At 42.1% G+C, this 22432-nt stretch overlaps 1 protein-coding gene across 4 annotated transcripts in view; it reads right to left on the bottom strand.

Moving 5' to 3' along the window:
- Focad (focadhesin) overlaps positions 1–22432 on the bottom strand; it is a 300913-nt gene that overhangs the window by 53823 nt on the left and 224658 nt on the right. For all 4 annotated transcript variants that reach the window (XM_006975965.4, XM_015994914.3, XM_076564485.1 and 1 more), the window contains 6 exons: positions 19640–19732; positions 18236–18324; positions 13655–13699; positions 8476–8584; positions 4401–4517; positions 1882–2120 (listed from right to left, as the gene is read on the bottom strand). In XM_006975965.4, coding sequence (XP_006976027.1) covers positions 1882–2120; positions 4401–4517; positions 8476–8584; positions 13655–13699; positions 18236–18324; positions 19640–19732 — 692 coding nt within the window. The remainder of the gene's footprint in view (positions 1–1881; positions 2121–4400; positions 4518–8475; positions 8585–13654; positions 13700–18235; positions 18325–19639; positions 19733–22432) is intronic.

Raw genomic sequence — 22432 nt, 5'->3', positions numbered from 1 at the left:
TGACTACACTATCAAGACACAGGGTCCCAGGAAAAGGATGCTATTTGACAAAGTTAAAATCTCCAGGTACTCAGTGCCAGGCATGGTGGCATACATCTTTAGTCCCACCACTCAGGAAGTAGGGGCAGGCAGATCTCTGATTATGAGGCCAGCCTGGTCTACATACCAAGTTCCAGGACAGGCAAGGCTGTATAGAGAGACCCTATCTTAAAAAACAAAACAATCAAACAATCTACTAGCATTCCGAGTGACTCAGCCATGGATGAGCTTCCTGGTGTCCTTTCCCAGGATTCTCTGCAGGTACAAATTCAAGAGAGACAGAGGAAGGCAACCTGAGAACGAGGGATACGAGTGCATGTGTGGGTCACCGTGGGGTTTTCCAGGCAGTGTGATTCAATTCACCCCCATGCAAACCTGACGGTAGGAAAGCCAGTGCAGCACCTCATCTCAAGTTAATGAAGAAATGAGCCACAGCCAGAATGGGGTGAAGTGGGTTACCTAGAACTGAATGGCCGGGACTCAGCTTTAGATGTAAAACCATGCTGCTTGAAAACATACTGAGAAAGGTCCCGAACACCAACAGTGAGGAGAGCAGTTTGTAGTGCAGCAAAGGGGAAAGGCACTTTGAAGTCTTAAGCCTTACAAAACACTTCCTGTCCCATCAGACACACAAGGAATGGAAAGTTGATTCCCACGCAAAGGGCAGGTTCTTTGTTCATATCTAGAGCTGGGCCTCTATGAGTATTCTGGGCATGTTTCATTTTCATTTGCAGATATTATGACAGTCACTCCATTCATCTGTCAGATGTTTCCAGAAGCGAAAGATGCCCCCTTGAAATATCCATTCCCAAGAGCAATAGTAATCCACCCCCCCCCCAAAAAAATCACAATAGCATTTGTTCAAGATACGTAAATGACAAACACAAACTAAACCTCTAGTTTCAAACACTATAGACACTGTGTAATGCTGTCTAGTTCATCCACACCAACACCAGTGTTTGCTTTTGGGCCACTAATTGTTACCAACCAGGAAGTATAAGGACATCTAACATCATAGCTAGATGTTTCTCCCTATATCCTACTTCCAGTACAGGAAGATGGGGCTGAAGTCTAAGTCACTTCCATTAAATATTCATGGTAACCAAATATTCATGTTAAACTACACTACAATCAACCTGGATGCATAAAAATTCTAAGGTTTAATGTAAAATACAGGGGAAAAAAAACAAGTAAAAACAAAACTAAAATAGATTAATTGATGTGTAGGAAAACTTGCCCGTTTAGTGGAATTTTCCACCTGGGTCTTTCATATCCCATTTGCTCTATTCACTGATAATGCTAGCAGCCTAAAAATGAGCAATCAGACTGAATAAAGCACCCAGTATAATATGCACAGATTAGGACTCTTTAAAGATTATTAAATGTAGCCAGGGCACAGGACAAAGGCAGCATTTTCAAGCTAAGTACATGCAGTTCTCAGGTGATTGAGTGATTCCCAACACCCCTCTGCTACATGGGGCTCCCCAGTTGTTTCTTCAATGAAAGGGGTAGGGGAGAAGGGTTCCTTTACCTACAGCACTCTAAGGCTTTTTTGTTCGTGCCTGTTAACTATAAAGATGTACTTATGGCTTCTATCTTAGCCTTAGGTGTTTTCAAGTAACCATTCACTTGAATAATAACCCTTAAAACACATTAATATCCATACAATGGTATTTTAGGCATCAAAATTCACCCATGTAAGAGGATAAACAATCAACTCAACCATCTCAGAAAGTTTAGCAAGCACATTCTGCTCAGGTGCAATGTTTAGGCCCCCGCATGCATACACCCCATCACCTAAATCACAAAGAGGAAACATAGCAATAATTCAGTCGACTGTACCTGAGTTTCTCTTCACACAAGCGAGAGAGAAACATCCCCAAAGCAAGGCCCATGTGGATTTGCACGGCTTGAGATTCATCAGCACTTGGTTTCCCAGGTAACCTGGCAGTCAGCATGCTCAGGATTTCCTCAACCTTCTCTTTGCAAGAGATAATGAAAACCGGCACAAGGAGAGACAAAGCCGTGGCGGCAGCCGAGCGCGCAATAGCGCTTGCCGTGTTCTCACCGGAATAGGACTTCTAGGACATGCCGAAGAAAGAAAACAGGGGTTAGCCTCTTGTTTAAAACACCGATCACATGAACACCAGAGCAATGCAAGCTTCTCCTACACCTGCCCTACAGACAACAACGACAACAAAAAAAGAATCTAAATGTGTTGGCTACAGACTCCGATTTCAGCCAATGAGCCAATCTACTGCCGAGTGAAATCAGTAATGTCTTTTTAAATTTCAAAGGCAGAATTCTAAGTGTCTACATTTAGAGGTTGTGAACCCTCTCACTATATAAACTCAAACAGTTTAAACGTTTTTAAAAGCCTGCATGCATACAATAGGAAAGCCAGAAGTAAGGCTGTCTGAACGTAGACATGCCACATTACAATTGTCCAGGAAGCTAGGACTTGCCCAGAACAGAAAGAAAGGGAGGTAGACAAGAGTGTGAGTTTACTACAGAGGGACAGGTGGAATTTTAGCACGAGGATCTATTGGCACATCCCCCATAATTTTTGGTGGGAATACAACCCCATAGATGGATTATTTCCTACAGGGGGTTAATTCCTTTTAATTAAGAGGGAAGTTGAAATTCTAAAAGCTTCTGGTTAAAAGCAATAACAAGGTATTGAAAGGGAAGTGGGAGGGCTCTACATGTGCCTTCTGACATGCAGTTATGGGAAGAAAAATGAGTAACAGTCCTAATAAAATGGCAGGGCAGCTGAACATGAACAGTATCTGCAAGAGTCCCACGTTAGAGCACTCCACCACACAGGCTATACGTTTATAAATGTGTCTCAAGTAGAGAGGAAAGCCTCTATCACCCCTCACTATTGTCTGTTTTAAACTTTCAGACGTGCCATAAAGGCGGCATTGTCCCTGGCAGTCAAAGCATGCTACACTGTGTTCAATTCTATGTCTATTTGCTCACCAAGCTCTAGTACTTCAAGGATGAAAATCAAGCATGTAGAATGTTATACTGGAAGCTAATATAATGTTTTCAAATGACCAAGTTACTCAAAAGGACTCAGCTACTAGGACACAGGAAATAAAGGAAGTGACTTTTGAAATGGGTCTTAAAAATGAATAATAATGTACGAAGAATTAAAAAAGGTAAAGCGGTAACTCTGAACTCACTAAATAGAGAGGCTGTCTAATAGGTTTATAAGAACTAAGCAGAATGACTAGCAATCTGACAGAAGATCTTGTCCTGTTGAGTGCCTGGCACAGCTGTTGTATAGGCTTCAACACAAGTCAAGCAAAGCGGCGCTAAGAAATGACGTCTCGGAACAAAACCTGACTTCCAACTTAATTCTACATTACCTAGCAAGTTATTTTTAAATCTAGCATTGGACCCAAAGGCCCAGATCAATACATACCAGTCCTCCCAAGGGCAGTGGATGAGGGAACAGAGTATTACAGAGATGACCATAGGCAATGGACTGTGAGCTAAATCCATAATCTTAGCCACGCTTCAAGATCTGTGCTACATTTTCCTTCAAACAACTGCAACCCTCAGCCACTCAGTGACTATCTTGTGATCTCTGTAATTCCCTAAGCAATGGACACCGATAGAACCAAACTGAACTAATTCTACACCATTGCAGAAGTAAAGTGATTCCGCAAGCCCAAGGGTGCACTCGACAACAGCAAGATGTGCATTTCACATCGCTTCAATCATTAGAATACCATCGTGAAGACAGGAGAGGAGGGTAGCAGACATTTTTCAAATGACAGGATTACTTGGTATTTACAAAGAATTTCACTGTTTTCAAAATACAACACTTTTACTTAAATAATTTCACCTTCCCCATCTTGGGTAAGGCAGAAAAGCTCAGCAACAGAATTTTACTTTTACTTCACAAGGAAAACAAGAATGGTAACGGTAAACTGCCACGTCCATAGTCACAAAGCTAAGGGGTGCCACAAAGGCTTCAGTCATTACAGAGGACACTGTTATTCTTACCACTTTATTAATAAGGACAGAAAAGACCAAATATAGTCAAAGAACCACTTATCCCCACAGCTATAGCCCTTGACCCTGACTATACATCAGAAAAAACTCAAGAGTTTTCATACTGCTGGTACCTGGGGCACACATAAATCATTATGATCAAACCATGGGGCCTACACACCAGTCTTTCTTCACACACACACACACACACACACACACACACACACACACACACACCCTCTAGCCTAAAGGTAGAGCTGGAAATTACTACACTATTTCATAGTTTCCTTGTGAACAATGGCTGTCAGGAGAGTTAACCCTTGGTGACTCTGGTCATTTCGATTTCTTGCACTTACATGATAAAAGCAGGAAAAGAGCTGTCCGCTGGGGCGGTAATGGCTATCCACAATGACCAGGAGGGTATTAAGCACCATGGAAACCCACTCTTTCACTGGAAGGAAATTAGGTTGAACCTGTAGATGAGGAACCACATAAAATGACAGCAGAAAAAAAACAGAACTAAACTTTATTTTGACATATAGAGTACAGCCATCTTTTTGTTAAATAATGAAATGCTATCATCAAAAAGTAAACTTCATCTGCTTGGGCTACATGAAGTGAACAGAGCTGGCAAATATATGTCCTGACCTGTTCCCCAATACGAATACAATTATATTGTATTCAAGACTGATCAGAAGTGGGGAGACAGAGGCTACAACAGAATATACTCAGTTTTCCTCAGTCAAGTGACTTATGATGAAAACAACACTGATAAGAAAGAAGTGCAGAAAAGAAATTTAAAACTTCCCAAATTTATGACTTAGTTCACAAAATAGCCAATTAACCTGCAACATTGTGACCGATGTCTCTATGGCTGCCCATCATGTATCATGGTCACATTCACCTAACTAACAAATTATTTAAAAAAAAAAAAAAAAAAACTCCATTCACTAAAGATAAAACTTGGTTATAAAAGTCACCCATGGCCATGGGGTCAGAAATATTCATCTGGAGATCTTTTGTTATTGGTCACACATGTTCAACTTTAATCAAATAATGAGATCTGGACATTGTATTGAGAAATGGCCAAAGGCAAGGTCAACAAAACTAAAAGCAAAGCCCCACTCTAACCCTGCATGGCTTCTCAGTTTGAAAAGACTGGAAGGAGGGGATAAAGAATATGAGACTCTAGAACTTCAACTCTGAGCTCTACCCCCAGGTACTATTGGACAAATTAACTTGACAACCGGTAGTTCACTACTGTAGGGGAAAAGGGCCAGTCAAAGAAACACACCCTGACCAGAGCCAAAGAAACACATGTTGGCCCTGAAAACCAGAGCCAAATCTGCCTCTGACCAACTAAACATGAAACCAACCAACCTCTGAGCAGAAAACAAACCAATCCCTGAACACGAAATCTAGCCAATCTGAGCGTGTCCAAGCTCAAGGGGATCAAAATCTGACCAATTCTCTCCCTGAACATCTTCTCTCTGGAAAAACTCTGACCCTAAGAAGCCCTATATAATCCTCACAGCCTGTTCAGTTGGCTGCTGCCTTTTTCCACCCTGGCAGAGGCAGCCATTCTCCTGGGTTCCTCCCTCCCAGTAAATCTCTTGAAGGAGGTCTGGGTGAGACCTTCTTTTGCTGGAGCAGAGATGGAGCCTGGGCTGAGTAGAGCAGAGCAGAGCAGGACTGTAACATGGAGCAGAGTCGTCATATTGGGGAAACCTTTCCCTGGAGCAGGGCTGTAAACTGTTGTGCTTACAGTGACTTTGTGGCATTCCTTGGCTCCCAATTGCCAGAATACTTTTCCATCTGAGCTGCAATGCTTACAACTATAATTAACCCCCAGAAAAGGGATACTAGAATATGCATGAACTTTTAGGGTTACAGATCTAGTTAGTATGTCACCTTTGATAAGGTATTCCATGGCCCTTTCAATGAAATGAAGCATTTCCTTATCTTTCTCATTATTGAAACAAAATTCTGGGTTCAAAGTTAAATATCTGAATGTTAATTAATTATACTTTTATCATTCATGTAATATCTCTTGGCTTCATTCCCTTCTCTCTATGTAATGTACATTTGTAGCTCTTGCCTCACAGTAATGATTCTCCTGTTCATTGGTGACAGTGTCACTGAATGTAATATAAGGTTATTTGTGTCTCCAACAACAAATTTGGCAAGACACTGAGTAATAGTGAAAGTATATAGATTTACTAAAAGTGAGAAGAGCAGATGAATTAGAACAGGCCTAAGTAAACATTTAACTCAAGAACCTCAAGTTCACTGAGGGCCTTTTGAGCTTAGGTAGAGGGAGGAGCAGCTCCCAAGGGCAGGGATAGAGTGGGTCCTAACCCGTTAATATAACTTTGGAAGATCTGCACTTAGTCAATTAAAGATAGTTTGTTCCTGACTCAGGAACCACTTCAAAGATAGATCTCCCTCCATGACCTTGGTTCAGTAGTGGTTTGAATGGACCATGCTTATCTTTCCTAAAATTGACTAAAATTACCCACAGGAGAGAGGAAGGTACTGGGTGGTACCCTACACAAAGGGGTAGACACATTTTTCCCATCAAAGGTAGCTAGCTGCCTTGGTTCACTGGGCTGTCCCTAAACTCACCTACTTCAATAACAACCTTTGGATAATTCTCTCTTCTCCATTCTTTGGAGATTAATTAAATGATCAGATGAAGCTGTGTTCAAAGCTTACCAATGGGATGGGCATAGGACCCTGAGAATCTAAATTGTAAATGGTGGATGCAAGGACAACAAATGACCCAAGCAGGGACAGTCTGCTGAGATATTTCAATAGCACTGTGTCAGAGGCTACCTTTTTCCTGGCCAAACCCAGCCTTAAGTTTCGTTCAATTTCAAAAGTTTCCAAATTCCATGCATTTTAGTTCTTCTTTTTTTAATGGATGGGAGTTAGTTTCTTTGCATCCAGAAAAGCATCATGAAAGGAGGATACAGAACTCTAGGTGCAGTGGTAGCAGCTATAATCCCAGAACTTGTGAACATGAGCAAGGATAGTGAGTTGGGGGTCAGCCTGGGCTACATAGTGAGACCCTATCTTAAAAATCCAAACAAACCAAATGAAGACAAAACAGAGTACAAACGGCTAACAGAACACTCCTCTAGGACAGACACAGTGATGTTAATAATGGCTCTAGTTATCAAGAGCTTAGCATTTACCTGCTGTCATGAGATTGTGTGTCTGTGTGTGTGTCCTCTCATTCATTTAACTTTTACAGTACTATTACCTGGGAAGCACTGTCATTTCAACTTATAGATTAGGAAGCAGGTTCTAAAAGTGCAGATTACTATACAAAGGTTTACAGCTAATAAGTCAAAGTAATGAAATTTAAATATAGGCCTCTGTTATTCCAAAGCCTGTGTTTTGTTTTGTTTTATTTTTATTTTTAACTACTTGGGCCACATCATATCTTGATAATGATAGCTAACAGATAATAGGACTATTTAAATAAGAACAAATCCACAGCTTTTTATTTTGACAGATATGAATTATCTGAAAAAGTACATTGGAAATGAATACTGGCCAGCCTGCCACATGTTTAATTAAGAAATAAATGCCTTGCAACAATGAATAGGCACTTTATCATTGACATCTACAATTAAAATGCAAAGTACAATTTTTTTCAATATGTAAACACAGCCAATTGATCATTTTTTGACAGCATTGTTCACTTTCTGTAAGCCTGGTTAACCCCCTAAGATTGGTTACCAGTGATGTAATCACAGAAAGACAGCCCTTGTTTCATAAAATTGGCACCTGCAAATGGAAGTGGCCACTTAACTACAGTGGGGAAAGGGGAACAGAAAAACACCAAGTGAGTCAGCAAGAAAGCAGGGCAAACAGTAAGGCTCATTAAGTAGCAGGATTTTGTGGTGATATATTGTGCACCCCAATAAAACTTACCTGGGGATCAGGGGACAAAGCCAGCCACTAAATTAGACATAGAGGTCAGGCAGTGGTGGCACACACCTTTAATCCTATCACCAGGGAAGCAGAGATCCATCTGGATCTCTCTGTGTGTTCAAGGCCACCCTGGACTACATGAGAGAAAGAGAACCAGGCAGTGTTGACACACGCCTTTAACCTCAGGAAGTAACATGGCAGGGGATAGAAAGGTATACAAGGTGTGAGGAAACAGGAACTTGCTCTCTTGAGGCTGAGGATTTCATAGAGGTAAGCTAGTGGCTGGCTGTTCTGCTTCTCTGATCTTTCAGCCTTCATCCCAATATCCGGCTCTGGGTTTTTTAATTATAAGACTTTTAAGATTCATGTTATAGGATGTGAAGATGCAGTCACAGAATTTAACCTTGTAAACCCGGGCCCAGGCCACCTTAGTCAGGGCTGAGGAGATGTAACCAAAAGCCCACATGCCCTAAATCCTCCCCAACTCACCTCCAAGACTCCATCAGAATCTGTGGAAAGGCTAGCTTCGTGCTTGGACACCACGACAGCAAGGCTGCTCAAGGCCAACAGTGCATTCCCTTTGACCACCGGACTCTCCCTGTGTTAAGAAAAGCCAAGAAAGGACTCAGAAGACCAGGAGAGAAGGTATTATCATGGGAGAGCAGACAAGGTGGCAGAGCCCTGCCGCTGCAGCACAAACCTGGTTAGAACCAGAATGAGAACGCAGGTCCGGGGGACTAGAGAGATGCTCACCGGTTAGACTGCTTGTTGTTCTTAAGAGGACCTGAGTTTAGTTCCCAGCATGGCAATTCACAACCATCAGTAACTCCAGTTCCAGGAATCTGACACTCTTCTAACTCCACGGGCTCCACGCATACACATGATACACACACATATGCAGACAAAACACTTCTAACTCCATGGCCCCTAGGCATACACATGACACACATACATATATACACAAACTCTTCTAAACTCCATTGGGCCCCAGACATACACATGATACACATACATATACAGACAAACTCTTCTGAACTCCATGGGCCCCAGACATACACACAATACACACACATATGCAGACAAAGCACTGATACACAGAAAATAAAAATAACCAACCAGGCTGGGCGGCGGTGGCACATACTTTTAATCCCAGCATTTGGGAGGCAGAGCCAGGCAGGTTTCTGTGAGTTTGAGGCCAGCCTGGTCTACAGAGCAGGATCCAGGACAGGCACCAAAGCTACACAGAGAAACCCTGTCTTGAAAAACAAAAAACAAAAAAACAAACAAACAAAAAAAAGAAGCCAGGTGTGCCAGTGCACACCTTTAATCCAAGCACTCAAAAGCAGAGGCAGGCAGATCTCTGTGAGTTCAAGGTCATCATGGTCTATATAGTGAGTTCCAGGACAGTCAGGGATACCTGGTGATCCCTGTCTTGAAAATAAATAAAACAAAATCAAATAAAAAGAAATATATCCTTTAAAACCTGTAGGTCTGTTTCCCCCCAGATACCAATAACTTGTGTGCTGACACTAGAGCTGATTTTTAACTCTCCTCGCCATGGCCATTTTGACCTTGTGCAACTTAGAAATGCAAGCTCTTATTTCTACGTTTTCTTCCTGCACATCTCATTTCATTCTCTGACACAGCATTTCCCAACCTATATTCTTCTATGTCATTTTTAGCCAATTTGAATTTATTGATTTATCCCCAAGATAGAATTAAACACCTAGCAAAGTGTAATGGCCTCTTCTGAAGCAGGAGTGTATGAAACCAGCTTCCCCTAAATCAGGTCACAAGTGTCCTTTACTCCCACCTAACATGTGGCAGCTTCTGGTCGTCATGACTCCCCTTCTCCCTTATCCCACTATATCAAAGCCAGAAGCCTTAGGGCCACTTTGTAATATGACTTAGTGATTCCAGATAAGTTGGGAGGTTGGTGGGGGTTGTTTTTAGACCACTTGGGTTGAGAGTTGTCCTGTTATATAATTCAAATGATAGCTTTCTAATATTAACAATAAAACTCCTATTTTTTACTTCATAACTTGGCATCATAAAAATTACCTAATTTTCATACATACTTAGCATGTAAAAATGTACACTTTGTATTATTTCATACCCCCAGGCTAATCCTATGGAAGAAAGCTCTGAATGATGAGCTGCTGCCTGCGAGAGAACCTCCCCATCTCAAGAATCTACTCTTGGGCATGTAATTGCAACCCCATGGTGTCCCACAGAGAATGTCTCCAGAGCCCTGGAATGGAACCTAAGCCTGAGTTGACTGCATGCATTTATTATATGCAGTACAGGCTTAAAGCAGACCCAGAGGATGAGAATGACCTTCACACCAGCTCTCCAAGCAAGCCTAGTATCTACCTCCAGATCAGTCTGCACACAGATGAACAAGTACTAAAAGGCTCCTAGGAACATGTGTTCTTGTATGTTTGCCTCTATTTTATAGGAATAAAGTCTTTTCATTTACCTAACCCTTTCTGCTTCTCTCTCTCCCACCCCGAGCAGAAGCACCTGCTCTACAGCTTGCTCATTCTGTCCAGCCCTCTTCAGTTCAGTCTTCTGGGAGGTCGGCCTTGAGTTAGTAAGGCATCAACATTCCTACTGAGGACTGGGATGAAAAACCTGGAAGAATTCCTAGGGGTCCAAACAAATGGCTCCCACTGAGGCTGTGGAAACATTAGTCCCTAAGGATGGACTGTGGAGGAGAAAGGGGAGGAGGAGGAGGAGGGAAGAAGAAGGAGCTGTTTAAAATTCTCAGTAATCTGAAAATGAAATCTTTAGTCTTCTCACCATACAGAAAACACACAGTTAAATGGCTACCCAAAATTGCATATCAAATCTCATTAAACAGGCATCTTACATAAAAAGTATCTTTATAACATTTAAGTTATAAAGGAATTTAGCCCATTTCTTTTGAAAGATTTGTTTTGATTTTTAAACTTGTGTGTATGTACGTATGTACATATGTATGTATGTACGTCCATTGTCCACAGGAGTGTTGATGTGTGTGTTGATGCCATCAAGCCATCAGAGACCAGAAGAGGAAATCAGATCCTCTGGGGCTGAAGTTACAGGAGTGAGCTGCCTGCCATGGGTGTTGAGATCCAGACCTGGGTCCTCTGCAATAGCAGTGTGTGTTCTTAACCACCATGCAATCTCTCTAGCTCTTGCCTGCTTTAAAACAGCACTGCAAATCATTTTATTTCACTGGTCTTGACACACCTGAGGATGCACTGTAGAAAAATGAAGGAAATATATTTAAGGCCACTGGTAAGTAGATCTTTGGATGTAACCTGAATTTTATCTAGACATTAATTTCCAGATAGAACATAATTGCTCAGTCTACGCAAAGCATCCATGGTTCAAGTTCATAGTTGGAGAAGAAAGACTCCAGTACAGGAGAGCTTGCTTATCTCAAACTTGTTACAGTACACACTGCATACTTAGCAAAACATTCAAGGAAGGGCTGGCTGGTGAAAAGTCTACAAGCAGAGCAGCACAAACTCACCCCTTGTTACTGGAATAACTATCCCCTACCAGTCAAACAGCTGTGACTAATTTGCATAATAACATGTCAGCATCAGTACAGTCTTTATCTAAGCAACACCACTGACATTTTAATTAAATTGTCCTTTGGAACAAACTGATGTCATTAACCTAATTAAAAAGCCCAAGGAAGGATGAGTTTCAGTGATGCTTTCTGAGGGACAAGGTATTGCATTACATATCGGCAAAGTGACCCAATCATTTGGGGATTTTTGTCTTTGAGTTCAAATCCATTTAATTAATAACAATGAAAACAAATTGCCATCAGTCATTTGTCTTACCCATGTTCTGGTTCTCCCTTAGTCATAACCCCGATTCTCGAAAATACTCTCTCAAATGAGCAAGTCAGTAACTCTGTGACTGGAAGTTACTTTCTGCATTCAACTCATGAGTGAACAAAACCATCCCCGGGCTCAGTCAGTCAAGGTGCCAGCTCAGCTGTCAGAGGGTAGGAGCAAGGTCTCTGCCTGGGTGAAGGAAGCCACTGGAAAGATGCAGAGAAGGTGGCAGCCGTTTTCTCCTCTTCTGTCACTGTCATTCAGCCTCTGGACCTTAAATAATATCCTAGTCCACGTTCTGCCACAGTGAGCCCTATCCCAATTGTTTTATTAAGATAAAATCTAAAAAAAAATTATACTGTGAAGTTTTTGATAAAAAGGTGGTACTCCTATAAGAATCTGAATTGTTTTATTGTGTACCCCTGAGAATGTGAACACACTGACCTTGGGTACTAGTAGCAATGTGTTGCTTCAAAAAAATCTATAGAGAAAAGTCATGTTGAAATAAGATTTAAGACCAGGGGTATAAAGCTGACTTCAGAGGCAAAGTTATAGTTTGTCTCAACACCAACCTGCTTATTTCTGCATCATCCAAGCTTTCTGCTCCAAACGCCCTGCTTCTAACAGGATGCGAGAACAACACCGCACGAGAACACAAACCGAGAAAGGAAAGGAGGCAAGGTCGCCACCCTCACCTGTGCGGCAGAGCACACGCATTCCTAAGGGAGCCTTTCTGCAGAGGTTCCCCAGGCCCACCCCAGCAGTGGGGAGACCACCAGTTCCCTTTTCCTTTATTCAGTGGGGGGGTGGGGGGCGAGGGAGTGAGTCATGAGCATGTGCTGAGATGGACTTTACAATTATGTGGCTGTTTGTTTCTGTTTTCCTAATGCCCGATCTGTTTAGCTACACAATGTCCCAGGATATGGCTAGGGTACATAACATTGCACTTAAATACTTCTATAGGACATGGGCTTCGGTGCACATAGAATCCAAGGGCAGGGGTGTGCCTGTGTCAGTTGGAGACTAAGAAGAAATGGAGGCAACATGACCCAGCAGCAGAACGTGATGGAGGAAGGGAGCTATGAACGCAACTGGCTTGTGTCTCTGCTGCCAGGAACAATTAGTCAGCTTGTTAGCGGAGAGGCCTGAAGAGATTGCTCCGGCAAGTAAGTTCATTAGGCTGTAATTTCCTTAGTGAGTTTTGGCTTAAGGTAAATAAAAAGCCTCACGGCAGTAACACTCAAGCAATTTTTGTTAAAACCATCACCAGGATAAAACTGACATCACCTTTTACTGAGTCTTTGTATTAGTGTTGTATATATAAAATTCATTTTTAAAGTCTGTCATCGAGCTGATGAGGTTTATCCAAGGCCAGACTAATTGCTAATTAGAATCCAATTTTTAGACACACTGGACCCCATAGCGACCAGGAAGTGTAAGAGGGGGGCCCACCTTTATTTGCTGCTTTGCAACTGAGATCTAATAATCTATTTGTAGACCCAATGTAACTCACATGCTCCAGAATTCAGTTCTCCTCCTGGAACTAAAGTATAATCCTTTAAATGTAAGCCAAACCACATGGCATTTTGTTAGGTGTTCAAGTTGAGTATCTCTCGATTAAAGAGCTATGTATTTGTACCAGTCCCTCTGTGTGTACAAAAAGGCACGTACTGAGAACTGATATAATTAACATGAGTAACAATGGTTTTCTATAAAAAAAAATTACTTTATAGTTCTCAATATTATGAAATGCCCCAGAAGGAGAAAGTATGTGTACCTGTCCAGGAGTGAAAAGTTTATTAGTATGTTGGGTAGGAGAATAAATGACTTACTTCGCAGCTGTCTTGGTGATCTCATCAGTCAGCATGTCTCTGACCCTGCAATAAAATTGGAAAACAGACACAGCTTATATGACACCAAGGACTGCACCCACTATCTTATTCATTAACTTATAAGAACCTCCAGAAGGCCAGTCACATGGCTCAGCAGGCAAAGGCACCTGAGGACCCATGTTTGATCACTGGGAACTACATGGTGCAAAGAAAGAGATCAAATTCCCACAATTTCCCCGACTTCCACTTGCACACAGTGGCCCATGCACACCTATATGCTCTGACACACAATAATGAATGTGAGAAATTATTTTAAAACTTCCAGCAATGCCTCTGGGTCTTAAGGGTGCAAGTGCAGAGCCAGCTCTGGAAAAGGACATTAACAAGGGCTTTACTTTCCTGTCTGTAGGATGCTAGCGGCTGCCGGCAAGGAGACAATGTAACCAAGGACAGACAAGCAGCGTTGTGTCCGAGCCATCCCGGGAGTGGCGGTGCATGGTGCCTTTCGTTTTACTCTTCTGTGGACTGGGTGTGGCCTTCTCCTAAACCTAGGCTGATAGTAACTGGAGGGAAAGCCTGCACTGAGAGGCTTAGTGCTCTCACAAGAACAGGCATGAGGAAGCTTGCTTCCTCTGTTTCTCCCACGTGAGGATACGCAGGATGGGAGGACTTACCAGATATACTGGTTCCCAGACTCCAGAGAAGGGGAAAAGTCTTCTGCTGTTGAAGCCACCCAGTCTACAGCACTGTTGTTATGGCAGCCCCAAATGATACCGTTCTCTCCTTTTGCATGAGAACTCACCAAAATATCAATTTACTGTATCCAAATTGTATATACAGAAATCACTGTATGTATATATAAAATACAACTTCAAATACCAAAGCCAAAAGATAATCATACCTATGGTCTGGAAGGTAGGTATGCTCAGTGTAAACATTTATAGACTACGACAGATTTTCCAACATAAAAGCTGTGAGGTACAGCAGAAAGCACTGTGTCAGATTTACATTTTTTAAATTCTTCGAAGGTTTATTTTTATTTTGAAGTGTGTGTGTGTGTGTGTGTGTGTGTGTGTGTGTGTGTGTGTGTGTGTGTGTGTGTCGCGCATCCACACCACATGTGTGTGGGTGCCCACAGAGGCCAGAAGATGGTATTGGGTCATCTGGAAGTGGAATCTCAAGAGATTGTGAGCCACCTTATGAGAATGAACTCGGGTCCTTCACAAGAGCAGAAAGTACTCTTAACCATGAAGCCATTTCTCCAGCCCCTCAAGGGTTTTTTTTTTATATATAAAACTTTATGTTCATAACTTTTTGCATCTGACATATAATCAACTCTTAGTGGCTCACCATTCCTGATAATAAGTCATCCGTAAGAACCAAGCTTTTCACATACTTGCGAACTGTTCTTATAGACCACAAGCATATTTTAAAAAGTAATTGAGTGCCCAATTGATCTACAGATGTCCACACTTTCTGTAATCCTTTAGTGTTCAGTGTGTGATAGGAACACATGAGGGCTGTCTGCTGACAGGCATGCATAGTCACACCAGAGCTCCTGCTAACCCCATTCTTTCCGCTGCATCACCGGTGTCGCCTTCTTGTACCACTGTCCTTAGCAAGTGAAGATGTCGTAATATCTACGCTCTTAGGAAAAGAAAAGGCCCTCCAAGTGCTGCTTACACTGCGACCATTCTCACACACTATGCCTGATTCAAGTTCATCTCCTTCTACTTTAGGTCCATCACTAGTCTGGATTTTATCCCACAATTCCACCCAAACAGTTCCCTTGATGGTCACAGAAGACTTTCAAGAGGCTAGACTGAATGATCAGTTCTCAATATCCATCTTCAGTATTTGACACAATGCTGGTCCCCTTCTTGGATCACTGTCTGTCCTTGCTTCTCTTCTATTACCGATTGCTAGTTTTCTGCCTAGTTAATGGTTCTCTCTGCATCATCTGCTCCATAAAATGCTGAAGTAGTCCAGGGCTCAATCCTCTGAAATTCTCTTTCTTTACAAATTTCCTAGATTTTATCCAGCATCATGATTTTAACTGTCATCAATATGCAAATGATTCCCAAAGTGATAGCTCTAATCTTCATGTCTCCTACTCGGTATCTCTAGTTCGGGACCTTATTGAGTATCTCATACCTTTCCGATCTAGACTCTGGTAAATCAGCTGTCTTGACTGCTATTTTCCTTGACTCAGTCAGCGGAAGCTCCACTCTCTCAATCAGTGTTTTACCCCTGACATCCTTCTTTCACATCTTCCACTTAAATCAATAAGTTAAACCTATGAAATTATAAACCTATGAGCCTGCCTGCCTTCAAAACAGATTCAAAATTGACTTTTCATTCTTCTCTTGCTAGTACCCCAGCCTAAGACTCTCCCATCTTTTGTCTGAATTATTGCAGCAGAATCCTAATCAATTTCTGCAGAAGCTGCCTTCACCATAACACTTAGAGCACTCCTTCCAAATCAGGAAGCAGATACCCAGTTTCAGATCCACCAATGGTACCTAGCCCTCTCACAGAGACTCTTGATCTCCAGAACTCTGTCACAGCTAGTTCCTTCCTTGTTCTCAACATGCCGCACTGGCTTCACTTTCTAGAGTGTTCCCTGGGATTCACTATCCCGTTGCAGGGTTTCCCTTGCCTACAGACTGGCTCATTCCATCACTTCAGGTCTCATCTCAAGGCCATATTATTAAAGAGGTACTCCAGAACTTTCCATGGAAGAGAGGAACCCCTCAGCTCCTCCTACTCACCCCAGCCCATTCACTTCCTACTACTTTTGCCCTAATCAAAATCTGTCCTATTCCATTTGTCTGTTTGTTTATTATCTGTTTCTATTCAGTGGTTTATAAGGCTAGGGAGAACAAGGAAATGCTGTTTTTCTATGCACAGAACAATGCCTGGCACACAGAAAATAATAAATACATTTGAAATAATAAAGAAATGTCTTATTTGGATTGGTACTGTGTTCAAATAAAGTTGCTGAAGAGTTCCTTTCAAAATAGCCTGTCAGTTACTTATCAGTTGTACAGCGAAGTCTCCTGATCTACACTATACTAATGAAACACTCAGGGTCATTTCTCCCTAATACTCACATCCATAAAGCTTGTGAGTTTCATCAGAGGCTTATGTCCATAGTTCTATATCTTTGAGAATGTAGTAAATAGAATATTCCTGTCAAATTATCACTTCTAGAAGACAAATCAAAACTAGATCTTAAAACAGCAAATAGGAGGGCTGGAGAGATGGTTCACAAGACCTGGGTTCAATTCCTAGCACCCACATGGCAGCTAACAGTCATTTATAACTCCAGGTCTAGGAGCTCTGATACCCTCGTCTGGCCTCTGTGGAAACGATGTGCGTGTGATGCACAGACAGACATGCAAGCAAAATCAAAATACCCATATATATAAAATAATAAAATTTAGAAAAAACTAACAGGAAGTGAAACCCAAATTCTTAATTCCTAATGCTAAATCCATTGCCTTAAAAATATCAACAAAATAAAACAGAACAGAATCAAATACCTAAATATTTTATTTTCTACAATCAAGTAACTTTTGTCCAATTTTGAATAAAGCAACCTGTGGATATAGACAAAGCTATTTAGGTTCCAGGCAATTCCTTTACATTTAGGTTGCTGCATCAATTAATATGACAAACTATTCTTCTCAAACTATGTAACAATTTATGTTGCTCTTAATGTGTTAGCATTTATATATGCCCAGGTAATGTAGCAGGAACACCCTAGGGAGCATCCGCTGGGGAAAGTGAAGGTCTGAGACAGAGAGACTGTCACAATCCTGAAGATGTTTTGAGGAACAGAGGAGAAGAGGAATAATTCTAGACTACATATGAGGCAGAGTGGCAATGAATTGAGTAGGGAAAACAGAATTTTATTCAAAAGCACTAAAACAATCAGTTATAAGAAACAGCGTTGAGGGGACCAAACCATTCCCACACTGCATTAGGGGAAAAAATATGTATAGACATATTCAGCTAGCCCTCTGTACCTGTAAGTTCCACGTCTATAGATATGGCCAAACATAGATAAAAATAGTTAGGCAACATTGTGTCTGGACTGCACTTGTATAGACGCTTGTCACTTTCCCTAAACAACACAGCACAAAGACAGTCACAGAATTTACACTGTATACATTCCCAAAGTAACCTAGAGGTGGTTTACATGTAGGAGAATGTGCATAGATGACATATCAATACTATGCTGTGTATATGAGACATGGGCTTCAGTAGGTTTTGCTCTCTGCAGAGGAAACTGATACCAATTTCTCACAGATCCTGATGAATGGGAATGCACACACACACACACACACACACACACACACACACGTACATGTGTATGTGTGTGTATACATAGTTCTGAAAACAGTGTTCCTTATCATATCTAGGGAGTAGGTGAAAATAACCTATCGGGTCTTCAGAGTTCCCTCTGGCTCATACAGAAGGGAATGCAGTCAGCATGGAAGCATTTAAGGCATGTGCTCTTCCCATCATTGCTCATGGCCCATGACAACAGTGTGCAGCAGAATGTCATCCCCTTACCAGAGCCATGCTGTGCTGCGCTTGTACTGCACCTCCTCGGGTCCTTCTTTGCCATGCTGCAATTGCAGCTCCAGCTCTGCTATCCTTCCCTGCAAATGACACAAGAGGAATCAGCATGCAGACCTGTTGGCTGAAAGTTCCTTTGGTCAACTGGCCACAAGTGGTCCTGGTGGCATATTAGACCTTGAAAGTAAGTGAAGCAGTCATATCACTGCTCGGTGACTTTCTGCCTTCACCAGAGGCAATTCAGTGCTTCATTTCAGAATGCCTTTCAAAGCAGATCTGATTCTCACAGTCCCATTTTAAAAGTCCCCTGCATGGCAATGGGCAGCAACTGATACTTTTAGTTACACAGAGATTGAGGTCTGAACACCACTGTCACAACAGGACAGGGGAAAATGAATTAGATGGGAGTGTAATACTTAAGATGTAGGTACTATGTAGAAGAAAGATATCACAACTGTTGCATTTCTACTTCTTGAATGAACTTATAAAAATATATGCCAGAGTTTTCCACCCTCTCTTCCTTGAAGGGTGTGTATATGTGTAAGAGACAGACAGATGCCCCAAGCCTTACATTTCTTTGTTGCTGCTGTTGTTTTTATTTTTTTCAAGACAGGGTTTCTCTGTGTAACAGTCCTGGCTGTCCTGGAACTTTCTTTTAGACCAGGCTAGCCTCGAACTCACAGAGATCCACCTGCCTTTGCCTCCCAAGTGCTGGGATTAAAGGTGTGAGCTACCACTACCTCAAGCCCTACATTTCTTATAAGCAAAAGGAACCATTGCATTTTTGATAGTACTATTTTTCCCAAGTGCTTTACACTTTTTCAACATGATCCTCTGTGCAGAACAATCTCCACCTTCAGGAGGTCATCTGTGCTGCTTGCAAAAGATCATCCAGCTGAGCTTGTTGAACACTGACATTCCTTCATAGGAGGAGATGGTGGGGAAGGTCATGGAACCCACACCTGAGCTTTCACGTACTCCTTCTAACCAGTTGTGTGCAATTCTGCCCTAATGGCATAGGATTTGGGGGTATCAGGGAGAGGCTAACAGATATAGGCTACAGAAGCTTAGGGAAAGGGGGCTTCATCTATGCAGCCAGAAAGAAACCATCATTCATGCTAAGGCAAGGTTTTCCAGGGAGGCTGCTTGGGATCACCCCCATTCCTGTCAAAAAGCCACACCCATGCTTTGTAAATAAGCCCAACGAACTCCTTTGTTTCCCAGGGGGATCTTATTGCAGTTGAACCTTGGTTTTTCACTGGAACTTTAGAAGCAGGGGGTGGCAGATGCTGTGTAGCCAGCCCCAGAGAGTAAATTCTTGAAACAGTAAATACACGTTGTTTTAAAATCAGTGATGAAGGGGAAATGCTCGCTCACACAGCACAGCCGTGTCCTTACCTGTAAAACAGCATGGTAAGCTCGAGTCATATAAGCAAGCCAGGCCTGTGGAAGAAAGAGTGCACGGTGCCATTCCGACGGCTGGATGTGGACCTGTGGGAAAGATGGGCAGAAGCACGTTAGACTACACAGAACTCAGGAGAAAACAAAAACACCAGCTCTATTTAAGTGGTTTCTTCTCTAAAACAAACCAAGTCAGTTCAGGATTGGAACCACAAATGATATCTTTTCAATATTCCCAGTTGAACAGAGTTTGGAATTTTCTAAAGACAAAATGAAGTAAGCCTAGGATTTTCTAAGTTAAAGCAAATGAAACCCTGCAATAATAACAAGTTAAGATGTATTTGTAATACAAATCCTCTGAAAACCAGGGGGCAAGGCTATAAAACCTCTTGCCAAAGAGCAGGGTACTGTCTAACAAACCCCCTAGTGACATTAAATAAAAAAAAATATTACTCATAGCCTGGATTTCAAATATGACCACTTCTGAAGTAATAAACATAAACTGCCAACAGAAACCACACTGTGTAGAGACCACAGTGAAAAGAGCATGCAGATCAGCACAGTACACATTGTGTGCACTGCCCGCCAGCCGGCTACTATACAAGAGAAAAACAACACATGCCAACAGTGAGATCTACTTCCGAGCAAAGCCCCGACAAAGCATCTGGCTCGCGTAGTCATTTCTGTTTCTACCTATTAGTACACAGCATTGCAGCACATCTTCCCAGAGTCCGTGCCTGTTCAAAATGCCCGAAGACAGACAGCTACAGTGCTGTTCACGCATCCCTAAACTCAACAAACACTTTCATCCATGTCCCTAAACTTTCAACCACCTCCCTATAGAAGATAGAGGGGAGTTTGTATATAATTATGACAGAATTACAGTAACTGCTGCTTCAGAACGGTTCCCAGTATTTTGAGAATATTTTCAAGTGTCTCTTGATAGGAGAGACAATATAGCTGAATACAGCTGGGTATGCTGCATTCTCATCCTAGTGAGAACCTACTATGCGCCGGGCGGCGGTGGCGCACGCCTTTAATCCCAGCACTCGGGAGGCAGAGAGGCAGGCGGATCTCTGTGAGTTTGAGGCTAGCCTGGTCTACAAAGTGAGTTCCAGGAAAGGCACAAAGCTACACAGAGAAACCCTGTCTCGAAAAACCAAAGAGAGAGAGAGAGAGAGAGAGAGAGAGAGAGAGAGAGAGAGAGAGAGAGAGAGAGAGAGAGAGAGAGAGCGCGCCAACTATGCAAGGGACTGTGGATGACAAGGACCATCACGCACTCCACCAGAACCTTTCCTGCTGGCACAAGAGCCAGCAATGGGCATAAACAGACTGCAAGGACGGCTGTGAAGACTCTACAGGACGTGGGGCAGCAGAGAACAATGGGATTAATTCCCACTTTTGCCTATCACTTCTGGTGCCACTGCTGATTTTTCAAATATTAGATATTTAAACAGCGGGAGATGGAGACTGGGACCATGAAGTGACTGGAAGAAATTATAAAGATGTTTTTTTCTGACTGAGTATTTATACTGCCTTGTCAGTGTGTTTGCCAATAGCAGGAATGAGCCCTCCAGCCCCTGCTTGTTCTTAGACTATCCAGAAAAAACACAGTAACCTAGGCCACATATCCAGCTGGGAAGGAGGCCCTCTGTTTCCAAATGCTTTCCCTTTTTCCCTGTGAACTATGTTCTCTAGTCACAAAATACATTATCATTAGCCCCTACTCTGATACCCAGAGTTAATAGAAACAACATTCAAATAATACAACTTGAATTTTTATCTCTTACTTAAGAAACACAAAACATTTTCAAATTCTCCTGCCATATAATCCATGGGTATCATTGTACGACTAAGAACTCTTGTCAGCCTCAGCACATTCACGAAAAGAACACTGAATCCTTTGGACAGACAGTAGTTTCAATTCCTCCTTAATACTGAGTTTGAAAGGGAATGAATTCTGGGAAAATGTGAATGTAAGGAACAACTGGAATGGTGAGAAAAAGAAAGCCACTCATCCCCAGAAACGGCTCCGAAGGCGGCCATCAGCAGAAGGCCCAATGAATCCTGTGGCTCTGACCACACTGAGGGGATCAGATGCAGAGGCTTAGGGAACACTCTGGCCTAGATTCCAACCTGAGGCCCCATGTTTCATGGACTTATACCTCAATCTTGGGGTGCCCTGGACTTAGCTGAGTAGACATCTTTAAAAGCACTCTCTTGACTGTTCCCTTGGTAAAGAGACTTAGGGAAAGAGCATGCTGGAAGACAGGCCCTTTTCATTTGTGTCTCAGGCCAAAAGGCTTTCCATAACCATCACTAGAAAGTTAGTGCAATGCAATACATAGTTATTAATATTGCCTATTTTTGAGGTTGAAGTTGCTGGCCTGAAAAATAAACTCAATCGGCATTTATGAAGTATGAAAATTATGTCTAATTTGCTAGACTCTTGAGAAGATTTCAGGAAACCTAGTCAATCACATAGTAAATATTCACAAAGTTGCAAATCTAGTTACCCAGCAGCTAGTACAGCAGGGTCAGTAAACACTGTGTCACTGAGTTTTAATAAACATGAGAAACTTAGTTTTCCCTATAACCAAACACACATACTCTTACAGTGAGAAGGACTCCTTGGACACAAAGGTCCTCTGTCTTCCAAAAGAGTAAGAGGAAAGTCTCCAAATGTATGACATGGTGAGTATGATGAAACATCATTCATGCATCTAAAAAGGAGGCCAGACAAGCGTGTAAAGGGAAGAAGCATGCTAAAGAAATAAAGGTGAGGGCTGG

Source organism: Peromyscus maniculatus, chromosome 2 (assembly GCF_049852395.1).
Source record: "Peromyscus maniculatus bairdii isolate BWxNUB_F1_BW_parent chromosome 2, HU_Pman_BW_mat_3.1, whole genome shotgun sequence".
In the NCBI taxonomy this organism is placed as follows: Eukaryota; Metazoa; Chordata; class Mammalia; order Rodentia; family Cricetidae; genus Peromyscus; species Peromyscus maniculatus.
This window is presented reverse-complemented; position numbering and strand designations above follow the sequence as displayed.